The 19,299-nt window shown below is 49.8% G+C and overlaps 1 protein-coding gene across 5 annotated transcripts; it reads left to right on the top strand.

Annotated features, from left to right (window-relative positions):
* Positions 1-803: 803 nt before the first annotated feature.
* DNAJC27 (DnaJ heat shock protein family (Hsp40) member C27) lies at positions 804-19,028 on the top strand. 5 transcript variants are annotated; one of them, XM_006116734.4, is made up of 8 exons: positions 804-1,049; positions 4,620-4,702; positions 5,465-5,534; positions 6,980-7,144; positions 7,612-7,734; positions 8,268-8,428; positions 18,264-18,398; positions 18,850-19,028. In XM_006116734.4, exons 1-7 carry the CDS (start codon positions 963-965, stop codon positions 18,376-18,378), a joined length of 804 nt encoding a protein of 267 aa, XP_006116796.1. In that variant the 5' UTR covers positions 804-962; the 3' UTR covers positions 18,379-18,398; positions 18,850-19,028. The 5 variants fall into 5 exon arrangements, with proteins under 5 accessions (XP_006116796.1, XP_006116797.1, XP_075779418.1 ...); XM_006116735.4 differs by lacking the exons at positions 18,264-18,398; positions 18,850-19,028 and adding an exon at positions 18,036-18,222; XM_075923303.1 differs by lacking the exons at positions 18,264-18,398; positions 18,850-19,028 and adding an exon at positions 13,292-17,423 and having other exon boundaries at positions 804-1,040.
* The last annotated feature ends 271 nt before the right edge of the window (positions 19,029-19,299 follow it).

Genomic DNA, 19,299 nt, shown 5'->3' with positions numbered 1-19,299 from the left:
AATAAAACAGCCCTTGCGCTCTTTTAGCAAATTCCACTAAAGTGGCCATAGCTAAATTATTTAAACCAGACTAGATTTCTGCCTGGATTCTTTACAGACATTCCTTTAGGAAAAGGGCCCGTTTTTCCTCCAGAAAGGCTGCAAAGAAACAAAGGATTTTTCTCCTATAACACTTTTCCATCTAGCATTTTTTACATATCTGCTCAATTCCTTCCAACCCTGCCCTCTGCTCTCACCACTGGCACATACTGCCCCCAAAGCAGGGACTAGAACCCAGAACTCTTGGCTCCACCCCCCTGCTCTCATCACTGGGCCATGCTGCCTCCAGAGCAGGGACTAGAACCCAGAACTCTTGGCACCACCCCCCTGCTCTCATCACTGGGCCATGCTGCCCTTTGAGCAGGGACTAGAACCCAGAACTCTTGGCTCCACCCCCTGCTCTCATCACTGGTCTATGCTGCCCTTAGTGCAAGGACTAGAACCCAGAACTCTTGGCTCCGCCCCCTGCTCTCACCACTAGGCCATGCTGCCCCCAGAGCAGGGACTAGAACCCAGAACTCTTGGCTCCACCCCCCCCCCCCAGCTCTCACCACTGGGCCCCCACCACTAGGGGCCTATGGAACCTAGTGCAATGCCCCTCCCCCCTCACTGTTCGCCCACCATCGAGTGTCAATAAAGTTATTGAAATTGAAAAAAAAATGCGGGTTCGTGCCGCTCTCGCTCTCTCTCGCGAGAACGGAACCCGTCCTTCAACGTCAGCTCTCGCGAGAAGCCTCGACGGAAGTCTCGCGCGATCTGGCACGGCCCGCGAGAAGCAAGGGGGGGGACCCCGGCCTCCGTAGCGTGGGGAAGCGGTGGGCTCGAGGCGGTTGTTGTTTCCTCTCCTCTCGGGTGCAGCGCGGCACCTTCCTAAGTCACTCCCGCCCCGTCTGCGTCCATGGGCAGATTCGTCTCTCCCGGAGATGGAGGCGAATCTGCCGAAGCGGAAAGAAACGCGCAAGTCGCTGAGGATCAAAGTCATCTCCATGGGCAACGCCGAGGTGGGCAAGGTGAGAAGGGAGCCGGGGCAACGGCACGCGGAGGGGATTGGCCCCGTTGCAAGTGATTGACAAACGGGCTGTGGAATCGGGCGCCTCGCGGCAGGGAGCGCGGCAGCGGATTGGTTGACGAGTTCGACTGACGTGCCCGCGAGCCAATCGAAATCCTCCTACCTTGGTCCTTAGGTCCGTTACCCAGTCAGAGGCCAGCATTGACAGAAATCTTGCTCTAAGGGAGGGCGGGGCTGGTGAGTGGCGGCTTACTGCGGAGAAGGCGGGCTGCTTACCCTGTTCTTTCATTGGCCCAGAAGGCTCAGGCTCTTCTGTGCTCCGCCCCTTTGTGGGCGGGCCGCCCTGATGCCCCTCCCCCTGGCTTAGGTCTTGCCTCCTTGGTTCTAAAGCGGCTGCCACCTGAGCCCCGCCCCGTCCCACACCCCCAGCCTGGAGACTCTCCCTCGGCTGAGAGCAGTACAGGGCCCATGACCTGCGGTATAGTGGGCCCAGTGCTGGGCTGTGGGCAGGGAGCTGTGCCCGTCCTGGCCCTGCGGGGGCATCCAAGGTGCCATGTTGCCGGTGCCACGCGGGGGACCCCCAGGAGTCACGAGGCTGGCCCCCAAATCGATGACTTTTAATAAAAGATCCCATGGCTCTCCTTAGGCCAGTCTCTCGATGTGTGACCTGCCCACGCCCAGTCCCCCGCTCTCCCGCCTGTGCTCGATAAGGTGATTGGGCCCTGCTATGGGACTTTTAAAACATGAGAACGGCTGTACTGGGTCAGACCAAAGGTCCATCTAGCCCAGTAGCCAGCACCAGGTGCCCTACAAAGGGTGGACCGAAGACAATGATCAAGCGATTAGTCTCCTGCCATCCTTCTCCAGCCTCTGACAAACAGAGGCCAGGGACACCAAATCTATCCCCTGGCTAATAGCCTTTTATGGACCTAACCTCCATGAAATTATCTAGCTTCTCTTTAAACTCTGTTATAGTCCTAGCCTTCACAGCCTCCTCTGGCAAGGAGTTCCACAGGTTGACTACACGCTGTGTGAAGAAGAACTTCCTTTTATTAGTTTTAAACCTGCTACCCATTAATTTCATTTGGTGTCCTCTAGTTTTACAAGAATTAATCCTGTTCTCCAGTACCTTGTCAGTTCTGTCCCCACCTAGCCCCCCTCTGTTCAGTCCTCCAGCCTCCTTCATCACAACCCCATCCGTTCAGGCCCTACCCCATCGACCCTACCCCCCATTGCCCTCAGTTCATCCTCCCACACACACCCCATCTGCTCAAAACCTACCGTCGTACAGTGCCATCCTCCTTACTTCAACCCCCAGGCAACAATTCTGCCCTCCTAGTCTCACCTCTGCTCCTCTTAGGGGTTGTCACCCTGCATAGGCCTAAGGAGGCTGCAGTAGGGGTCCCACTGCTACTTAACAGACGGATAGCAGCTGCCCCGGGTGGCTGTGGCTCCCGCTGCCTGTGCCAGTGTGGACTAACAGTAGATACTGTGGTGTAAAGGAGTTGGCTGACAGTGGAAGCCTTGGCTGCCACCGGGCTTTCTAAGTAAAATTAATCCTGAGATGTGATCTGGGGTACAGGTGCTGGAATGGGGATGGAGCAGTGTTCCCTCTAATCTTTTCCAGCCACATGTAGACTAACTCTTTATGTGCACCAAGGCGTGTGGGAATGCGTGCCACCGGTAGAAACAAAAAAGTAGCTGTGGGCACTAGGGATGTTAGAAATCAGTTATTTTAATAGCCATTTAACTGCTAAAATTCTTAGCAGTTCATGGTTACTCAGTGCCCCTGTGGGGCAGAATCAGCAGCTAGAGTGCTCTGGGCTCCCAGCCCCACTCCCAGGGAGCCCCTTGCTACCCCATGCTGCTGCCTCTAATATAGGTTGCTCTGGCATCCCATGGAGCAGCCCCTCTCTGCAGCATGCCCGATACCATAGCAGTCTCTCTCTGTGGGGAACTCAGCCCCCCTCCCCTCCATGGACAGGGGGGCAGGCGGGATCTGATTTTTAAACCGGCTCCCTGCATGGACCAGTTCCCGCCTTAACTCTGTGCTGCTGCCTGTAGTGGCAGGCAGCATCCCTGCATGCTCCTTATTTAAAACTTGGACTAGTGGACTGGGATTGAGCCAGCCTGCTCCTCCGAGTTTCAAATGCAAAGCATGTGGGGTTCTCGAGGTTAACTGGGACCGTTAACCGATAAGCAGGTTACTCGTGTAACCATTAGGATCCCCAGTGGCTATTCTGCTAATCTCCTGAGCGGCTGCATAAGTACACAGTTTGCAGGGAACACTGGTTAGGAGGCCATGGCCCACCCACTTTTGAAAGTGGACAGTGTTGACCCATCTACTTTTCACCCAGCCCTCTGCCCCTCCTCTACCCTGAGGTCCTGCCCTTCCAGCCAGGCCAGCAAGGAGTTTAGACAAGTGTGGGGAGCCATTGACCCTCCACATGTACAGACCCTCCACTGGGGGAGGTGGAGGGTCCATGGCTCCCCACAGCTGCCCAGACTGCTGGTAACTGTTTGGCCTCTGAGACCCAGCTGGAAGCTGGCGCAGGGTCAGGGTAGAGCCATAAAGGCACCTGTGCAGAGCTGTGGATCCCTTAACCTGCCTGGGACAGGGGCCCTGGGCGTGAGGATATGGACTGGGGGCTGTTCTTGAGCCCTCCTTCCCTCCACCTCCCCCCGCGGGTGGAGGGGCCTTGACTACCCAGCTCTGGCTTCTGGCTTGGCTGGGTACATGGCCTGCGGGAAAGAGGAGGGACAGGAGCAGAGTCATGGAGGAGCAGGGCCTAGCCAACCCCCTCCACACACACCACCACCATCACTTTTAGGAAGAATCTGTCACTCCTGATTTGGGGATAGAAGTCTCAAATGTCAGGATTTTTTCCAGACACATTTGGGTCTATTGTACCCAACCTACAGTAAGTCCCAAACAACATGACTTGCCTTATGTTAGCATTTCTAATGTTGAAAGCCCTCAGGGTGCAGCGTAAGAGGCAGAGCAGAGATAAAGTTCTCCAGGACTCCATGAATTCAATTAAAGGTCTGGGCAGGGTCTGCAGTCCCCTGTAAGGCACACCAAACAATCTGCATGCCCCATCATATTACTGTAACACCCAAGCAACTGTGTGTATTTGCTGCAATTCTTCTTCCATTTCCCTTATGTGTGGTACCTCCCACCCCCAGCATCCTATCTTGTGATAATCAAGTCAGACTGTCGACTCTTTCTGTCTCAGGGTTTTGCACTGCTGCCTTCACCTTAGCATCTGAGCACCTTCCATGGAAAATGGATTGGCAATAGCAACACCCCTAATGGGTTCACAAAGTCTCTGGCTCTTCTCCCTTCTTGAAATATAAAAATTCTGCTCACGTGATTTATTCTGGCTGGTTCATTTACTATGGGTCCCCCTCGCTCTTCCAGGACTGTTACAATGTCTTCACTTGCGCAAGGAGCCATGGATGCCTATGGTGCTGTATACACATAATGTGGTGAATAATAATGTGAAACAACGTTCTCTGCGATATAGTGCGGACATGTTCATACATGCGTCTGTTTTTTGTTTTTTTTTAGAGCTGTATCATAAAGCGGTACTGTGAAAAGAGGTTTGTTCCCAAATACCTGGCGACGATAGGAATCGACTATGGCGTCACCAAGTAAGTACCCTTTTCTAGCTACTCTTACAGGCGGACAACAATTGCAAGTGAAAAGCCGTGTACCATGGTGACTGTATACATGTGCTAGGGCTCGCCAATCAGTGCTGCATTTGACACTGTAAATGTAATATAAACTTGAGCATTGGAGGGATCCTGGGGAAGAAGTCAGGGCAAAATGACAGTCTTTTACATTGCTATGTAAACTGTAATGCTGCTATCTGTCTACAACCGTCAGTGTGTATCACAAAACATACAGCATGTTCAATGTGGTCATAAATACCTTATCTTCATTTGTTGACTATTACATTATTTTTAAATAGTAATGTTCCTGGGATTTGGAGGCTTGAATTATATTGATTACGTATGCTCATCTTAAGGTTGAGTGGTTATTTCTTGTCCGTTCTTTGCTCCTTTACTGGTCTGTACAAAAATCAAGTGGAGAGGTTTTCCTATCCAGCTAAAGATAATGGAAGGAGAGCTAGGTCTGGTTGGCTTTTGTCCCCTTTTGTTGACTGGCTACCATGCATGACAGTTATTTGCTCTCACAAGACCCCTTCTTGTATTTTTTTTATTAAGCTAAACTAGGGAAGTAAAAAGGCCTTGGTCTTGCTAATTTGGTGACATTTGTCTCTTTCTCTCCGAAGAACTGGCACTGTGAAATGGGAATTCTGGGACTCTCACTGGGAAGGAATTAACTCTTTCACTGGTTCACACTCTATGAGCTTCATACCCCTTCTGAATGTTTCTCGTCTACCATTTCAGAGTCCAAATTAGAGATCGAGAGATAAAAGTGAACATCTTTGACATGGCTGGGCACTCCTTCTTTTATGAGGTAAGGGAGAAACAGTTTCTTCTCCGTTCTGTCTCAGTGTGATTCTAGATTCCTTCTGATCATATAGCTAGAGCAGCAGGGCCGCAATCGGTAGGTAAGTGATAAGAGGCAGGTAGCATAGGAAGCATAGACCAGCAGTTCTTATCCTGGCAGAGAGTGACTGCTTCGGGCATTATAATTTTATTTCCTGTGGCCCATGTTAAAGGCTGTGCAGTGCAAGTGAATTTACTATGAATGAGCTTCTATGGGCAGATTGATAAATGTTGCTGCTTAAGTACATTTCCAGATTGCCTGTAGAATGTGGATAACACCAACATAAATCCACAACACTGCTCTCTATCACCTGCCCAATCTATATTGTAGGGATGTAAAATCCTGTTTAATTAGTTAACTTGTTAAATATTAGGTATAACCTGTTAACCGTTTAAGCATTGGCAGGCAGGGGGGCTGCTCCTGCCAGGCTGGGCTGGAATAGACTAGTGGACTGGGACTGAGCCAGCCTGCTGGTCCGAGTTTTAAATGCAGAGCATATGGCGGCTGGGGAGGGGGGGTCGTCCCCCACGGACTGAAACTGTTCTGGGTGAGCTGGAGCATCCCCGACCCATGGTGGGCTCCACAGGGCTGGAGCAGCCTCCATCCCGTGGTGGGCAGCGAACTGCTCCAGCCCTTTGCCAGTTAACCATAACTTGTAAGCATTGCCCAGAATGGCTGATGCTTGGAGGTTAACTATTCACATCCCTAATCTGCAGTGGTGTAATTGAGACAACAGGGTGTAATGAATGGAGCACAGGACCGGAAACTCCTGAATTTCTACTGTGTTAGAACCCCGACTCACTGTGACTTTGGTCAAATTAGGGCCTCGTTTTCGAGAGACGGAGCTCCTGTAGCTTACACGGACTGTAGCTGAGATTGTGGGTGCTCTGTACTTATGAAAATGGGGTCCTAGACCTGTTGTGCCTGGGGGGGAATCCAAAATAAGTGGATTCCCAAACGTGCTGATCTAAGTGACTTGCCTGAGGCTACAAAAGAGAATCCGTGACCAAGCTGCCTACGTCCTAGAAATCCGTGGTGGCTCCTGGCACTGTGCTCATGGAGCAGGCCTCGTTCCTTCCCTGACACAAATAACATTACTGGTGTTATTTCTTACTCCCACAAATCCATAAATGTCACAGTGCCTTACGGTACCCCAGGGTTGCAGTGGGGCCAGGTAGTGAGCTGGAATATGAGCCCAGAGTAAAAATGGTTAAAGAAATAACCGTTTGAACAGCCCTAAGTTTAACGTGTGTAGCTTAGTATCTAGGGTGTGTTATGCATCCTCCCTCATGCCTGATTCACAGAGGATGCAAGTCCTACAAAGCTTGGTTCTCTAGCTCTGAAGGGCCCAGGTCCTGTCAGTCAAGATGGTGTCCATCACACGCCTCCTCACTCTTTTTCGTCCTGGGCAGGTGCGCAATGAGTTTTACAAGGACACTCAGGGTGTTGTTCTAGTGTACGATGTTGGACAGAAGGAGTCGTTTGATGCACTGGACACTTGGCTGGCTGAGATGAAGCAGGAGCTTGGACCGCACGGAAACATGGAAAACATTGTCTTTGTTGTCTGCGCCAACAAGGTAACCCCTCTTCGTTGTCTGCGCCAAGAGGATAAGAGGCAGGAATTCCTGACTGCAGCATGTTGAGCAGCAGCTGCTCTGAGCCCCCAGAAATGAGTTTAATGTATTGGAACACACTAAGAGGCTGAATCTTGGAAGTTCACGCTAGTAGCCATGATGTTTTGCCATAGTCACAGTGTTGTTGCCCAGCGCCCTGGTCTTGGGTTTTGCATGCAGATTCTCTTCACAATTTCAGAATCATCATCTATTTCAATTCTCTTTCCTCCCCCTCACAAAAAACAAGGCTTCTTCACACGGCTGTGCTGGGAAGTCCCTCACTGATGTGATGGCAAGATGCTAGAACAACTTTCAGTGCGTTTGGAGTCCAGGGAGCTACAGCCCTCTAGGTAGCCTAGCTGTGTCCGCTGCAGTGGATATATGGGCATGTTTTGGCACCTGAGTCCTTTTCTCTACTTTGTTTGGCTCAGATTGACTGCACCAAGCACCGGTGTGTGGATGAGAGCGAAGGGCGACTGTGGGCGGAAAGTCGGGGCTTTCTTTACTTTGAGACTTCAGCGCAGACAGGAGAAGGAATCAATGAGATGTTCCAGGTAACTTAAAACGGCAGTGAAAAGGATGCAGGCCCCATACGTAACTTGCTTTGTCAATAGAATGTTCATTAATTACTTTGATCAATAGAATCTATTGATTAGTCATAATAAGGGCTGCAACATGGTAAAATTCCAGCTTTGAGCCCAATAGTCCAAGTGAGAGGTTGGCTTGGTGGTACGTCAAGGACTCCAGGTGCATAATTCCATAGCTGACAGACAAGATGGGCTTTTCTGCGAGATATAGCATAGTATGGCCAAGGTACTAGAGATAGGAGTGTCTTCTCTGTTCTGACAGGCACCAGACTGCTTCTGTTTGTGTTGCTTGTGGAGGAGCTATCGATATATCAAGTTGTGCAGCTCATGTCTGTGCTCTCAGAGCTTTGAGGGGATGAGCCAAGAATCAGCAAGCCCTTGTCACAACCAGCGTATCAACGTACACCCAATGGCCTTATTGCTCAGCTAAATAAACTAGATCTGCTGGCTTTCTTTCGGACAAGGGGGAAGCTTTCCGCTAACTCCTCTTTCATTTGCAGACCTTCTATTCCGCAATTGTTGAGCTGTGCGATAATGGTGGGAAACGCCCCACGTCTAGCATGAGTGCTGGGTTTACCAAAGAGCAGGCAGATACCATTCGGAGGATCCGCAGCAGCAAGGACAGCTGGGACATGTTGGGAGTCAAACCTGGAGCCACGAGGTAAAGGATGCTACCGCGTTCTCCGTGGTGTCTTTATGACTCAAATAGCAGTTAATCAGATTTCTTTAAGGCCAGAAGGTACCTAGCTGACCTGTACAACACAGGCCAAAACATCTCATACAGTCATTTCTGCATCAAACTTGTAATTTCTGTTTGACCAGACCTTTAGATACAGGGGTGGAGAACCTTTCTTGGGTCGGGGTGCCACTGATGCACAGAAAAATCAGTTGGGGGCCCCATACAAGTGAGAAGCAAAAAAACCAAAACAAAACCCCCAAAACAAAAACAAAAACCACACAAACCCAAACCTTCATCTGGGAAGAAAAGACACTCTTCATATTCCCTTTGCACATGAGAGCCTAGGGGGGCCCAGGCTAGTAGATTTTGTGTGCTCCAGCCCTGTGGTGTGGCGGTGAAGGGAGCTGGAGCATCAGCATGGGCTCCCCAAGGTTGGGGGGAGCCCTGAGCCTCTGGGGCTGGATCCAGGCAAGTTGGGGGCCACATTCAGCCTCTGCCTGAAGTTCCCCATCCCCTGCTTGAGAAGGACACTCAGTCTTTATTTAAAAGACTTTAGGTGATGGAGAATCCGCCACCATCCATGGGAATTTGTTTAGTGTGAACTTTCAAATATTGGATCTAATACTTAATCTTTTTCTGCTAGATTAAAGAGTCATCTACTATCAGAAATCTCTTCCCCATGTAGGTACTTAAAGACTACCATGATCAAGTAGCCTTAAATTTCTCTGGGATAAACTTGATTTTTCTGAAGTCTTTTGCTATAAGCCAGGTTTTCCAGATGCACGCTTGTAGCGCTCCTCTCAACCCCTTTCCATTTTTCATCATCCTCTCTTGATATGCAGACACTAGAACAAGACACAGTATTCCAACACTGGTCTCACTAACAACGTGATCAGAGGTATTAACCACCTCCTTTTCCTGCACATCATCGATAAAAGTATTGACTAGTTTTGGGCCAAAAACAGATTATTGTGGGACCCCATTCTCAGCATTTCCCTAAAATGATTAATACATTTAATATGAGCTACACTGATTTGGGGGGAGGAAGAGGATAATGCTGGTTTTTTTTATCTCAATATTATGTGGGACTAGATCAGATGCCTTACAGAATCCAGAGAGTGTCATGTCAACAGTAACCAGGACAAACAAACTTGTAGTCTCATAAAAATGAGAACAAGTTTATGACAACCTATTTTCCATAAAATCATGTTGATTTGCAATTAATGATGCTACTGTCCTTTAATTAACAAGGAACCCAGTAGGAGTTTCCAGCTAGAGAGGGAAAGTGGTTTGATTGGGAATAGAAGCTGCTTGAACACCTCTATAGTACCTCTTATTTCTTCTGTGACCTTGAGCAAACTGCTTAATCGCTCTCTGCCTCCACTTTCATGTCTATAAAACAGGGATCATAATACTTGCTTCACTAACATTTGTAAAAATGAATAGTCCTGTGGCACCTTGGAGACTAATGAAAATAGTATCATGAACTTTTGTGGACAAAACCCACTTTTTCAGATGAACTGGGGTGGAAAAAGATAAATACTGTGTTTATTTTTTCCACTCCAGCTGATATGATGAAGTGGGTTTTGCCCATGAAAAGCTCCTAGTACTACAGGCAGTCCCCGGGTTACGTACAAGGTAGGGACTGTAGGTTTGTTCTTAAGTTGAATCTGTATGTAAGTCGGAACTGGCGTCCAGATTCAGCCGCTGCTGAAACTGATCAGTTTCAACAGCGGCTGAATCTGGACGCCAGTTCTGACTTACATACAGATTCAACTTAAGAACCCCAGGCATCCCCAAGTCAGCTGCTGCTGAAACTGATCAGCGGCTGATTCCAGGAAGCCCGGGGCAGGGGCTTCCTGTAGTCAGCCACTGGTCAGTTTCAGCAGCGGCTGACTTGGGGACGCGTGGGGCAGAGCAGCTGGGGTGCTGCTGGGTTGGTCCAGTAGCGCCGCCGCTCCTCGGCGCTACTGGACCAACCCAGCAGCACCCAAGCTGCTCTGCCCCAGGCGTCCTGATTCAGCCACTGCTGAAACTGACCAGCAGTGGCTGAATCAGGACGCCTGGGGCAGAGCAGCTGGGGTGCTGCCCGGTTGGTCCAGTAGCGCCCAGAGCGGCACTACGGGACCAACTGGCAGCGCCCCAGCTGCTGTACCACAGGTGTCCGGAGCAAAGCCGTGGAGCACGGGGGCAGCGGGGACAGCCCAGACGCGCCGTGGCTGTCCTGCTGCCCTCGGGCTCCGTGGCTTTGCTCTGCTTTGCTCCCCGTCCCCCTGGTCTGCAGACCAGGGGGACGGGGAGCAAAGCGGCGGAACACGCGGGCAGCGGACAGCCCAGACGCGTCTGGGCTGTCACCTGACCGCGCGCTCCGCGGCTTGGCTCTGCTTTGCCCCCCCCCCCGTCTCCCTGGTCTGCAACCAGGGGAACGGGGGGGCAAAGCAGAGCCAAGCCGCGGAGCACGTGGGCAGCGGACAGCCCTGTCTGCTGCCCGCGTGTTCGCCGCTTTGCTTCCTCTCCCTGGTCTGCTGGAGACCAGGGAGAGGAAAGGCCCTGTTCGTAACGGGGACTGCCTGTATATATATTTTTACGTTAGTCTCTAAGGGTACCTCTACACTGCAACATTATTTCGAAATAACTTAGTCCACGTCTCCACAGGAGGCAGTTATTTCGAAATAGTGTCAAAATACTGTCAAGCTGGAGGACTTCTTATTCTGACTCCTGTAACCCTCATTGTACGAGGAATAAGTGAAGTCGGAGGAAGGGTGCTCTGCTTTGAAATAAGTGCTGTGTAGACACTTCCCATTTCGAAATAAGATACACAGTTGATGTAGCTCCGTTTGTGTAGCTTATTTCGAGTTATGCTCTGCAGGGTAGACACCCCCTAAAAGGACTCCTCGTTGCTTTTAAAGTTACAGACTAACACATCTACCCCTCTGAGACTTTTTAAAACTTGTAAATCCCTTCAAGATCCTCCTATGGAGAATACCTTGCCACCTTAGAAGTGCTAGGTAGCACTGTCAGACCTTCCCCTGTGATGATGTAATGCTGGTCATCCAGCTTGTGGATTTGTGTGTGTTAAGTCCAATACTTGCAACTGGTGCTGAGGACTTGTACATTTTATAACACTAAAACCAGCAAGGCTGTTCCTGCCATTGCTACAGAGTAATACCAGTGGTGAGATACAGTGCTCCAAAGATAAAGCTTCACCTGTCTTGCTACATGTCAGATCAGAGAGACGTAACCAGAAGATAGTGTGATCCAGCAGGCAGGGGACTGGACTGAGATTCAGGAGACCAGAAGAGTCTATTCCAGGCTCTGCCACTAGCTTGTTAGGTGACCTTAGGCAAGTCACTTTGCTTCTCTGTACCTTGTTTTTCCCATCTGTTAAAATGGGGATTGTTACATTTGCCTCCATTGTCAAGCGGTTTGGATCTGTGGATGAGAAAAGCACTGTAACAGATACAAACCTTATAACTCTGTGCAGCTGTCAAGTCTACAATCTGTTGCCCTTTCTTGGTGCTGCTTTGTCGGGCCTTATGATCTTTGCAGGAGAAAGAGATTAAGATTTATACAGATGAAACATTAGCTTTCCCTTGCTCCCTGGCTGTTGGGAAATTTTTGTGCTGCCATAAAGCTGCTGGTTTCTCCACATACCTCACAGCAAGGAATTGCTATCACAATGCTTTTTTTCTGGGCAAATTGCTGTTTGTTTGTTTGTTTTTTCCCCCAAAAAAAGACTTTCCCTGTCTTCCTAAAGAGGGCTGACTGCTGGTTGGAAGTGTTCATTAGCACTGGTCCCACAGAGTAGTGCAAGTGATTAGATTAGGAGATTGACAAAATTGGGATTCCTGTTTCTGCTGAGTGGCCTGAACCAGTCAGCTAACCTCTGTCTCCATTCCCTACCTGAAATTCCTAGACTAGCTACCTCAGAAGGGTTCTGGGAGGCTCAGCAAATGTTTGTGAAGCACTCGGAAGAGCCTCAGAGGAAAGGTGCAGTATCAAAAAGCAAAATGGATTATTTAGTCTGCCCCAGAAGAAAATGGGCTGCACTGTTACACCTTCAAACTGCAAATGACCCCTCCAAGTTGCTTCTGCTCTGGCAGAGTTCAGGATCTGCCACCAGCCAGGAGATGTACCCTCCTGCACAAATTAGTAACTCTGTAGCTGGGAAAGGCAGTGCTCACCGCAACCACGCAAGAGCCAGGAGAAACCAATGGTAAAAGGATTTCTGATTTCACTTGATCCACTAGAACTCTTCCCTATCAGCTGACCCCTGTGAAGTGAGGTGACTAGGAGCTTTGCTGTGAAACTAAGTGCGCTCACCCCTCCAGCACACAACACAGTATCATCTTCTCTGCATGCAAATAGAGTGCAGCCCAAGGCCTGTCCACCTCATAATTCCTGGGGCCTGCGCTGGTCCTCTCTATGCAGAAACATCTGCACATGCGCGGTACAAAGCCCAAAATAGTCATAGCCCCTAAATGAAACCCAAGTTCCTTCTGAGCAAAGCCATGTGCTGCTCCTCCAGAAGGGTCACTTGCTTGCCAAAATTCAGTTTGCAAAGCACAGCCGGTGTGGCTGGAGAGCTGTTCGCAAACAGTTGGGAAGAATGTATTTGTACTGGGGAAAGTATGTCCCTTTTTTTTTTTTTTTTTTTTCCTGCTTGTGCTGAGAAGTGGCCAGCATACTTTTTCATAGCTTCCCATCATCTTTTACATTTGGCACAGTCCAAGCCTGGAACAGTCCCGCCTGAAATGGGAAAGGGTTGGAAGTTGATGAGCAACTGCAAAGAGTCAGAAGGGGGGATGGTTAGAATGGGCCTTCTCTTCCCCTGTCCCTACGCAGAGCCTGTCTCCTGAGCACGGCAGCCGGGACAGAAAGGAAGGACTCCGGACGTCATCCTCTTGCTGATGATTGTCTCGTCTCTCGTAGGGACGAGGTGAACAAAGCCTATCGGAAGCTGGCTGTGCTGCTCCATCCAGACAAGTGTGTGGCTCCTGGCAGCGAGGATGCCTTCAAAGCTGTCGTGAATGCGCGGACAGCACTGCTCAAAAACATCAAATAGAAGACAGACTGGAAAAGCCCTCCCGGGCGTCCGCATGCGCCCGCGGTTCCTGGAGAGCCAATTGACCCAGGGCAACCCTCTCTCCCCCAGCACTCGTTACTGTCCTAGTAACGGGGCCTCCTCCTGCTTCCACTAACTGACGTGGGAACAGGAGTTGGCCCTCAGTAGCTGCATTTCATCACAGCCCCGGTTGCGTTCTGTGTTGAGAGCTAAGCAGGGGAGTGGTGTCCAGTGCACCCAGCCTGGAGCAGGCTCCTGACTGAGTCGGAGGCCCAGATTCGTGGTTGGCGCAAGCAGGCGCAGCACCCCTGAAGACAGCGGTGTTGCCCCCGCTCTCACCAACCATGGACGTGGCCCCAGCCTTGTTTTGTGTGAGCTCTAAAATGAGGCCTCCCCTGCTAGGCATTGCTGGCCCTAGAGGCTTCTCCTTAGATGGGTGCGAGGGGCTGGTTTCTGTCGCATCATTGCGGTTGGTTCTCCCCATGCTGAAAACGGTGAAAGCCAGCTGGCCTAAGCCAGCGCAAACGTTTCCCACGTGCGGTGGCCTGAATGATGCTCTCCGAGCACTGGCTCTGGGTCGGCTCTAGAGTCAGAGGCAGGGATGACGCCAGAGGCCTGGATTAGACATCTACACTGCAAATACCTCTCGGGTTCATGGAAACTCAGTGTCTGGTCCCTGAGCCTTTGGAACAAATAGAAGATGTCAGCGGCCTCTCTGTTAGACACATGGGATCGGGGCTGACTGCTTGGCCACCGCAGGGTAAAATCCTGGCCGTTTCCCAGCCTCTTCAGAAAGGGCCCAGTATGAAACTTGGGTGGGGAGTGGTGGGAGAGAACCGTTCTCTGGTCAGACTGGGAGGCACTGTCACTGGGGTGGGGAGGGCAGAGAAATGCAGCTGGAATGTAGCTTGAGGGCAGAGGCCTTTGCTCTCTATGCCGGGCCGAAAGCCCAACGTATTCCCGGACGTGGGAGTTTAAAACCAAATGCCACGCGTCTGTGGGCTGGACTGCGTGGAGGGGCTGGGCGCCGTGCACCTGGGAGTCTGAAGATTTGACTTAAACATTCATCCTGGGTGCAGCCAGATTCCTGTTTCAGCAGCGTGGGCCTGAAATGCTGAGCACCCTGAGCTCTGGTTGACTTCACAGAGGGCAGTGTGCTCAGCTTCTCTCAGGATCGGGCCCCTCCTGTTTGGCTCTATAAAGACACAGCCCCTGACACTAAGTTATTTCCTAGGGACAAGCCAATGCTGTTTCCTTGTGCCCTAAACAGTAACAGCTACCCTGAGCCTTTCCCGGGGCTGCTCAGTTATTTCTCTGCCCCTGAGCCAGACTGCAGCAACTTCACTTCTGCAAATACTAAGCCCAGCAGGAGCGATGAACCTGAGGAAAGACCGAGGAGCAGATGGTTCCTAAACCGGCATGTAGAGGAAAGGGTGCAAAGAACTCTCTGTCGTCCTCTTCATCCCTCTGCTCCAGCTTTGCTGCTCAAGTACCAGGAACAATTTCTGTTCTTCTCCCGTCGGGGGGTGCGAGTCGCTGTGGGCTCTGGCTCCGACACAGCGGGGGAAGGGCTGCGGGTCCTGCCTGGGCTACAGGTAGGCTGCTCTATTTGGAAGGACGCCCCGCGCCCGCACAGGGTGCTGCTGCTGCCCCTGTACAGTCACTCCCACCTCTCCCCAAATGCAGGCTCATGGCCCCAGGCCAGCCCAGAATAAGCCCTGCAGGATTTTCCCCATTTGCTAAGGTCGTAACACCTGTAAGCCTTACAGCAGAGCTTCCAAAGGGGAGGCAGGATGCTCTTCCCATAGCCAAACCTGACTCATAAGGCTGGCATGACCGCCCCTATGAATATGACAATGCTCCTCTACCCAGTGCCACCACCCCTGCCATATCCTCTCAGTTACAGCCTGGCATCTCCTGCCGGGGGCTTCCTCTGGCTCACCTTAGCGGAGACGGATGCCCAGGCTCTGCAGCTACTAAGGCTCTCGTCTATCTCTGGTCCTCCACAAGCTGTTGGCACGATGCCGATAACGTACGAACGGGTACGGGCTGTCCTCATGGAATTGTTTAAGTGAACAGCATCCCCCCCACCCCCAGCCATTACACACGGGGTGAGGAAACTGAACCACAATGAGAAATTCTGTCAGGAAAATACAGCCCCAGGTTTTGTTGTGCACCTCTGAGAACCAAGCCCCTTCTTTGGATACCCAAGTCTTGCACACTTTGTTCATTCCCTTTAAAATTCCCTTGCTGCAAATCTGCCTGCTAGTCATGCTGCTTGCTAGGGGTGCCCCCAGAAAATGGGGTTAGGCTGTTTCTGAGCCTGGAGGTGCATGCTTGTGTCTGAAACGGTGCTGGAAATAGCAGTCCGCTCCGTCAGGCCACCGTATGGCAGAGCGAAGGGAAAGCTTTAGCACTTATGAAAGGTCCAGGGTGAGACGTCCAAGCCAAAAACAAGAGCACACTTTCCACTGCATTTGGAGTCACCTGTGCACTTTAACCTTTGATGCTGTATCCTATTTTATGTGGAGGGTCGGCTTTGCTTGTGGGTGTATTTTATCACCTCAAATAAGTCTCTTGCTCTGCTTAACCTGTTAGATTAGAAGAGCAGTACTTCTGACCATTGTGGCTGTCGTGCAAGATAAAATCGCCATAAACCCATCTGCAGCTTCTTTGTGTTTTCACACGTGGCATTCTTGGCATCTTGTTTAGACAGTGTTCGCCTGGCATCGTGATCTAGTTCCTGCAAGGCCGCTGTCAGCAGTTTAGGCTCAGAATTTGGCCGTTGCACTCTTCCTGTGAAACTATAGCCATGATTTTTGCTGGAATCACACAGGAACAAAGCTGTGAGCTCCCACTATGGGTCTGCAGCAGTTAATCATCTTTCTCCCTTGCATTTCCTCATGTGCCAGATAGAAAAGGACAATCAGTAGGGGACAGAGGCTTGAAGCTGTGAAAGTATTAAACAGTGGGAAATAAAAAGCAAATTTAAGACAAATTTCAGCCCTCCAACAGGCTTCCTGTTTTTAAAACCCATTATTTCATGCAGTCGGTGCAATTTAAGACATCTTTTTCCTCTCACTTTCAGGGCAACTTTTCAATCTCTCCTTCCAGGCCCTGCTAAAACAATTTAAAGATTGACTTTTTGGCTGGTTGGCAGTGAATTTCAGAAATTTCATAAGACTAAATTATTTTGATCTCCACCAGGTTTCTGATCCCAGATTGTAGGAGGATGGGGGTGGGGGTGTGCTGAAAAGCAGCTGTTATACCTCACACATAAATAATCATTTGCGTCATTGCTCCATAAAGTTAACTTTAAATTAGCAACATTTCTTTTCTCCCAACGCAAATTCAAATGTTACGGCCCAATCCTGGGTTGGTGTTAAATCAGCATTGGAGTTTTTGGAACTGTGTCAGTTTATACTAGTTGGTGATCTGACTCAAAGAATCTTTATAATACTCAAAAGCTCCTCTCCCATACTAAGGAAACCCACTGGATTCTGGCTTCAAACCTAGTTCTCTGTGTATTTTCCAGCAAGGGAGGATAAATAATTGAGCTGCTGGATGGTGCAATTTCAAGCCATAAAGGCCAACTTCTAGGAAGACTCTTGTTAATGGCTGATTGTTGTTCTGAAATAATTCCAGTGTTTATAACTATTCAGGGATGCACTTACCCCGTCTTGTGTGTGGTAGATAAGAACTGTGAATGCACTGTATTTTGTTCTTACAAAAATATCCTTTGTTCTAGTGGTTGAATTTATGTCTGTGGTTTTTTGTTACATGAACTGACGGGAAACGCTGAAATGACTCTATACATGCATGTCTTGTCTAGGGCCTGGATGTACTTTTAAGCTGTGCACTTTTATATAGTAAAACTGAATTTAAAATAAAAGGTGCATTGTGTTTTTCTGACCCACAGTAACTTATCCTAGCGAGAATGTTCGTTGTTATTTGCTGTCTGATTGCAGTTCGCATCACTTCTAACATCCCTCTTTTTTGCTCCATTGCTGAGCTGACGCTGCCAGGTTTGATGGGGACAAATGTTTGCTAGGTCTAGAAAAAATCTTAATACTGAACTTGGCTTTGTGGGCAATAGAAGGCTCTGAAGACAGGTCTCTCTACACTAGGGAGAGACGCAGTTGACAAATCCCCTGTACCTAACAGTCGATGGCTAGGTCCTCTTTACATAAAGCTATAGGAATAATGCATATCTGAACACTTACCTGCCTTGGTCTGCCGCCCATCGCTGGAGCGGCTGAGCCCCTTCCACATAAAATCAGTAGTGAAACCTTGGGTGGACTGCATGGAGTGCCTGGCAAATCTCCTTTTTTAGAGGTCAAAATTCTGTTTGGAGTAGGTTTGGGGTTCTTCCTTTTCTGTTTTTGGGGTGGGTGTTGGAGGCTTGGGTATAAGCAGGATGTTTGATTTATGAGCCTTACAAAAAGGAGTTTCTTTCTCGAAGAGCAAGGCTTTGCAACACAGGTCAGCTACAGTCTGAATTTGCCTGCTCTCCTCATTCCTTAGCAGGCTCCTCATATTAAAGAAAGCTGTGTCCTGAGCTGTGGGAGCTGCATTGTCCAAGAGGAATGCAACTGCCGTGGTGGTTCACAGGTGGAAATTTGGTCTTGAGTTGGAGCTAGAGCTGGATCGATGAATTGCCTTGAAAGTGAGGACTTGGCCCTTAAACTGACACATCGGAAACTGACTGGGAACTGCTGGAGTAACCTGAACACATGCCTGATGTGCTTGCAGTTCAGGAAGCCTGTACATCCTCTTCATAATCAGCTTCAGACGCAAAGAATTACTGTTACCCAACCCGGAGCTGCAAATGCCTGGATTCCTGGGGCCAGGTCCTCATCAGGGATGAGGTTTCCTAGCAAACTGGAGGTAAGGAAGGCATTTTTAAAAACTCCTGCTATCTGGTTAGCCAACCTTAGCCAGGAGGCAAATAGCATCCGGAGGCCTGCACCACTTTGCTCAAAGGGGGTTGTGAGCCTTCAGTAGAAGTGACTGGAGATAGTGACTAGGCCAGCTCTATGAAGGATTTCTCTTTTCCACCCAGCATCACTTTGGTTTTGTCTGGGTTCAATTTGAGCCATCCAAGAGCTGTGCTCTTCCAGTGTGCTGAAGTTTTTGTAACAACAGTGGTCACGAGAGCTAAGAATGAGATGCCTAGTTGAGTGTCAGTGGCCGCATACTGTTGATAGGGTTGCCAGGTGTCCGGCATCGAACCAGACAGTTTGGTATTTTTGCCTCCTGTCCGGTAAAAAAGTCCAGAAAATACCCAACACCTAAAACGTCCGGTACTTCCTGATTTTTTTTTTTTTTTTCCTAGCAGGAGGTGAAAATCCTGGGCTGTCCAGCTCAATACGGAAACAGCCTGGCAACCCTAGTGCTTACCGGGTTCCGCAGGGGAGCTGTCCAGCCCCGCGCAGGGAAGCAAGATGGCGGCCAGCTGCCAGCAGCCCGTTAGGGCCAAAAAGCCTCACCACACAATTCTTAAAGGGGCAATGCTTTTTTTATTGTGTTTTTTTGTTTTTTTGTTTGGGAGGGGGTGGGTTTGCTTAACTCTCGGGGTCCCTTTTTTTTATTTCTGTATTTTTTCTGAAACCATCTGGCAACCCTAACTGTTGGCCGACTAAGCCCAGACCTGCCTTGAAGAGTCATTCTGCATGATAGCTGCTAGTTTTTTTCCATCCAAGAGTGACCCTACACTCCAAGTCATAAAAACATAAGAACGGCCGTACTGGGTCAGACCATAGGTCCATCTAGCCCAGTATCCTGTCTG

The sequence above is a fragment of the Pelodiscus sinensis genome, chromosome 3 (genome assembly GCF_049634645.1).
Source record: "Pelodiscus sinensis isolate JC-2024 chromosome 3, ASM4963464v1, whole genome shotgun sequence".
Lineage (NCBI taxonomy): Eukaryota > Metazoa > Chordata > Testudines > Trionychidae > Pelodiscus > Pelodiscus sinensis.
Note: the sequence above shows the minus strand (reverse complement) of the source record. Positions and strands in the feature narration are given on the sequence as shown.

Coding starts and splice junctions, on each gene's coding strand:
- DNAJC27 (XM_075923302.1), top strand. CDS start 963: ATGGAGGCGAATCTGCCGAAGCGGAAAGAAACGCGCAAGTCGCTGAGG. Junction 7,145..7,611: donor TTGTTGTCTGCGCCAACAAG/GTAACCCCTCTT, acceptor TGTTTGGCTCAG/ATTGACTGCACCAAGCACCG. Junction 7,735..8,267: donor GAATCAATGAGATGTTCCAG/GTAACTTAAAAC, acceptor TTTCATTTGCAG/ACCTTCTATTCCGCAATTGT.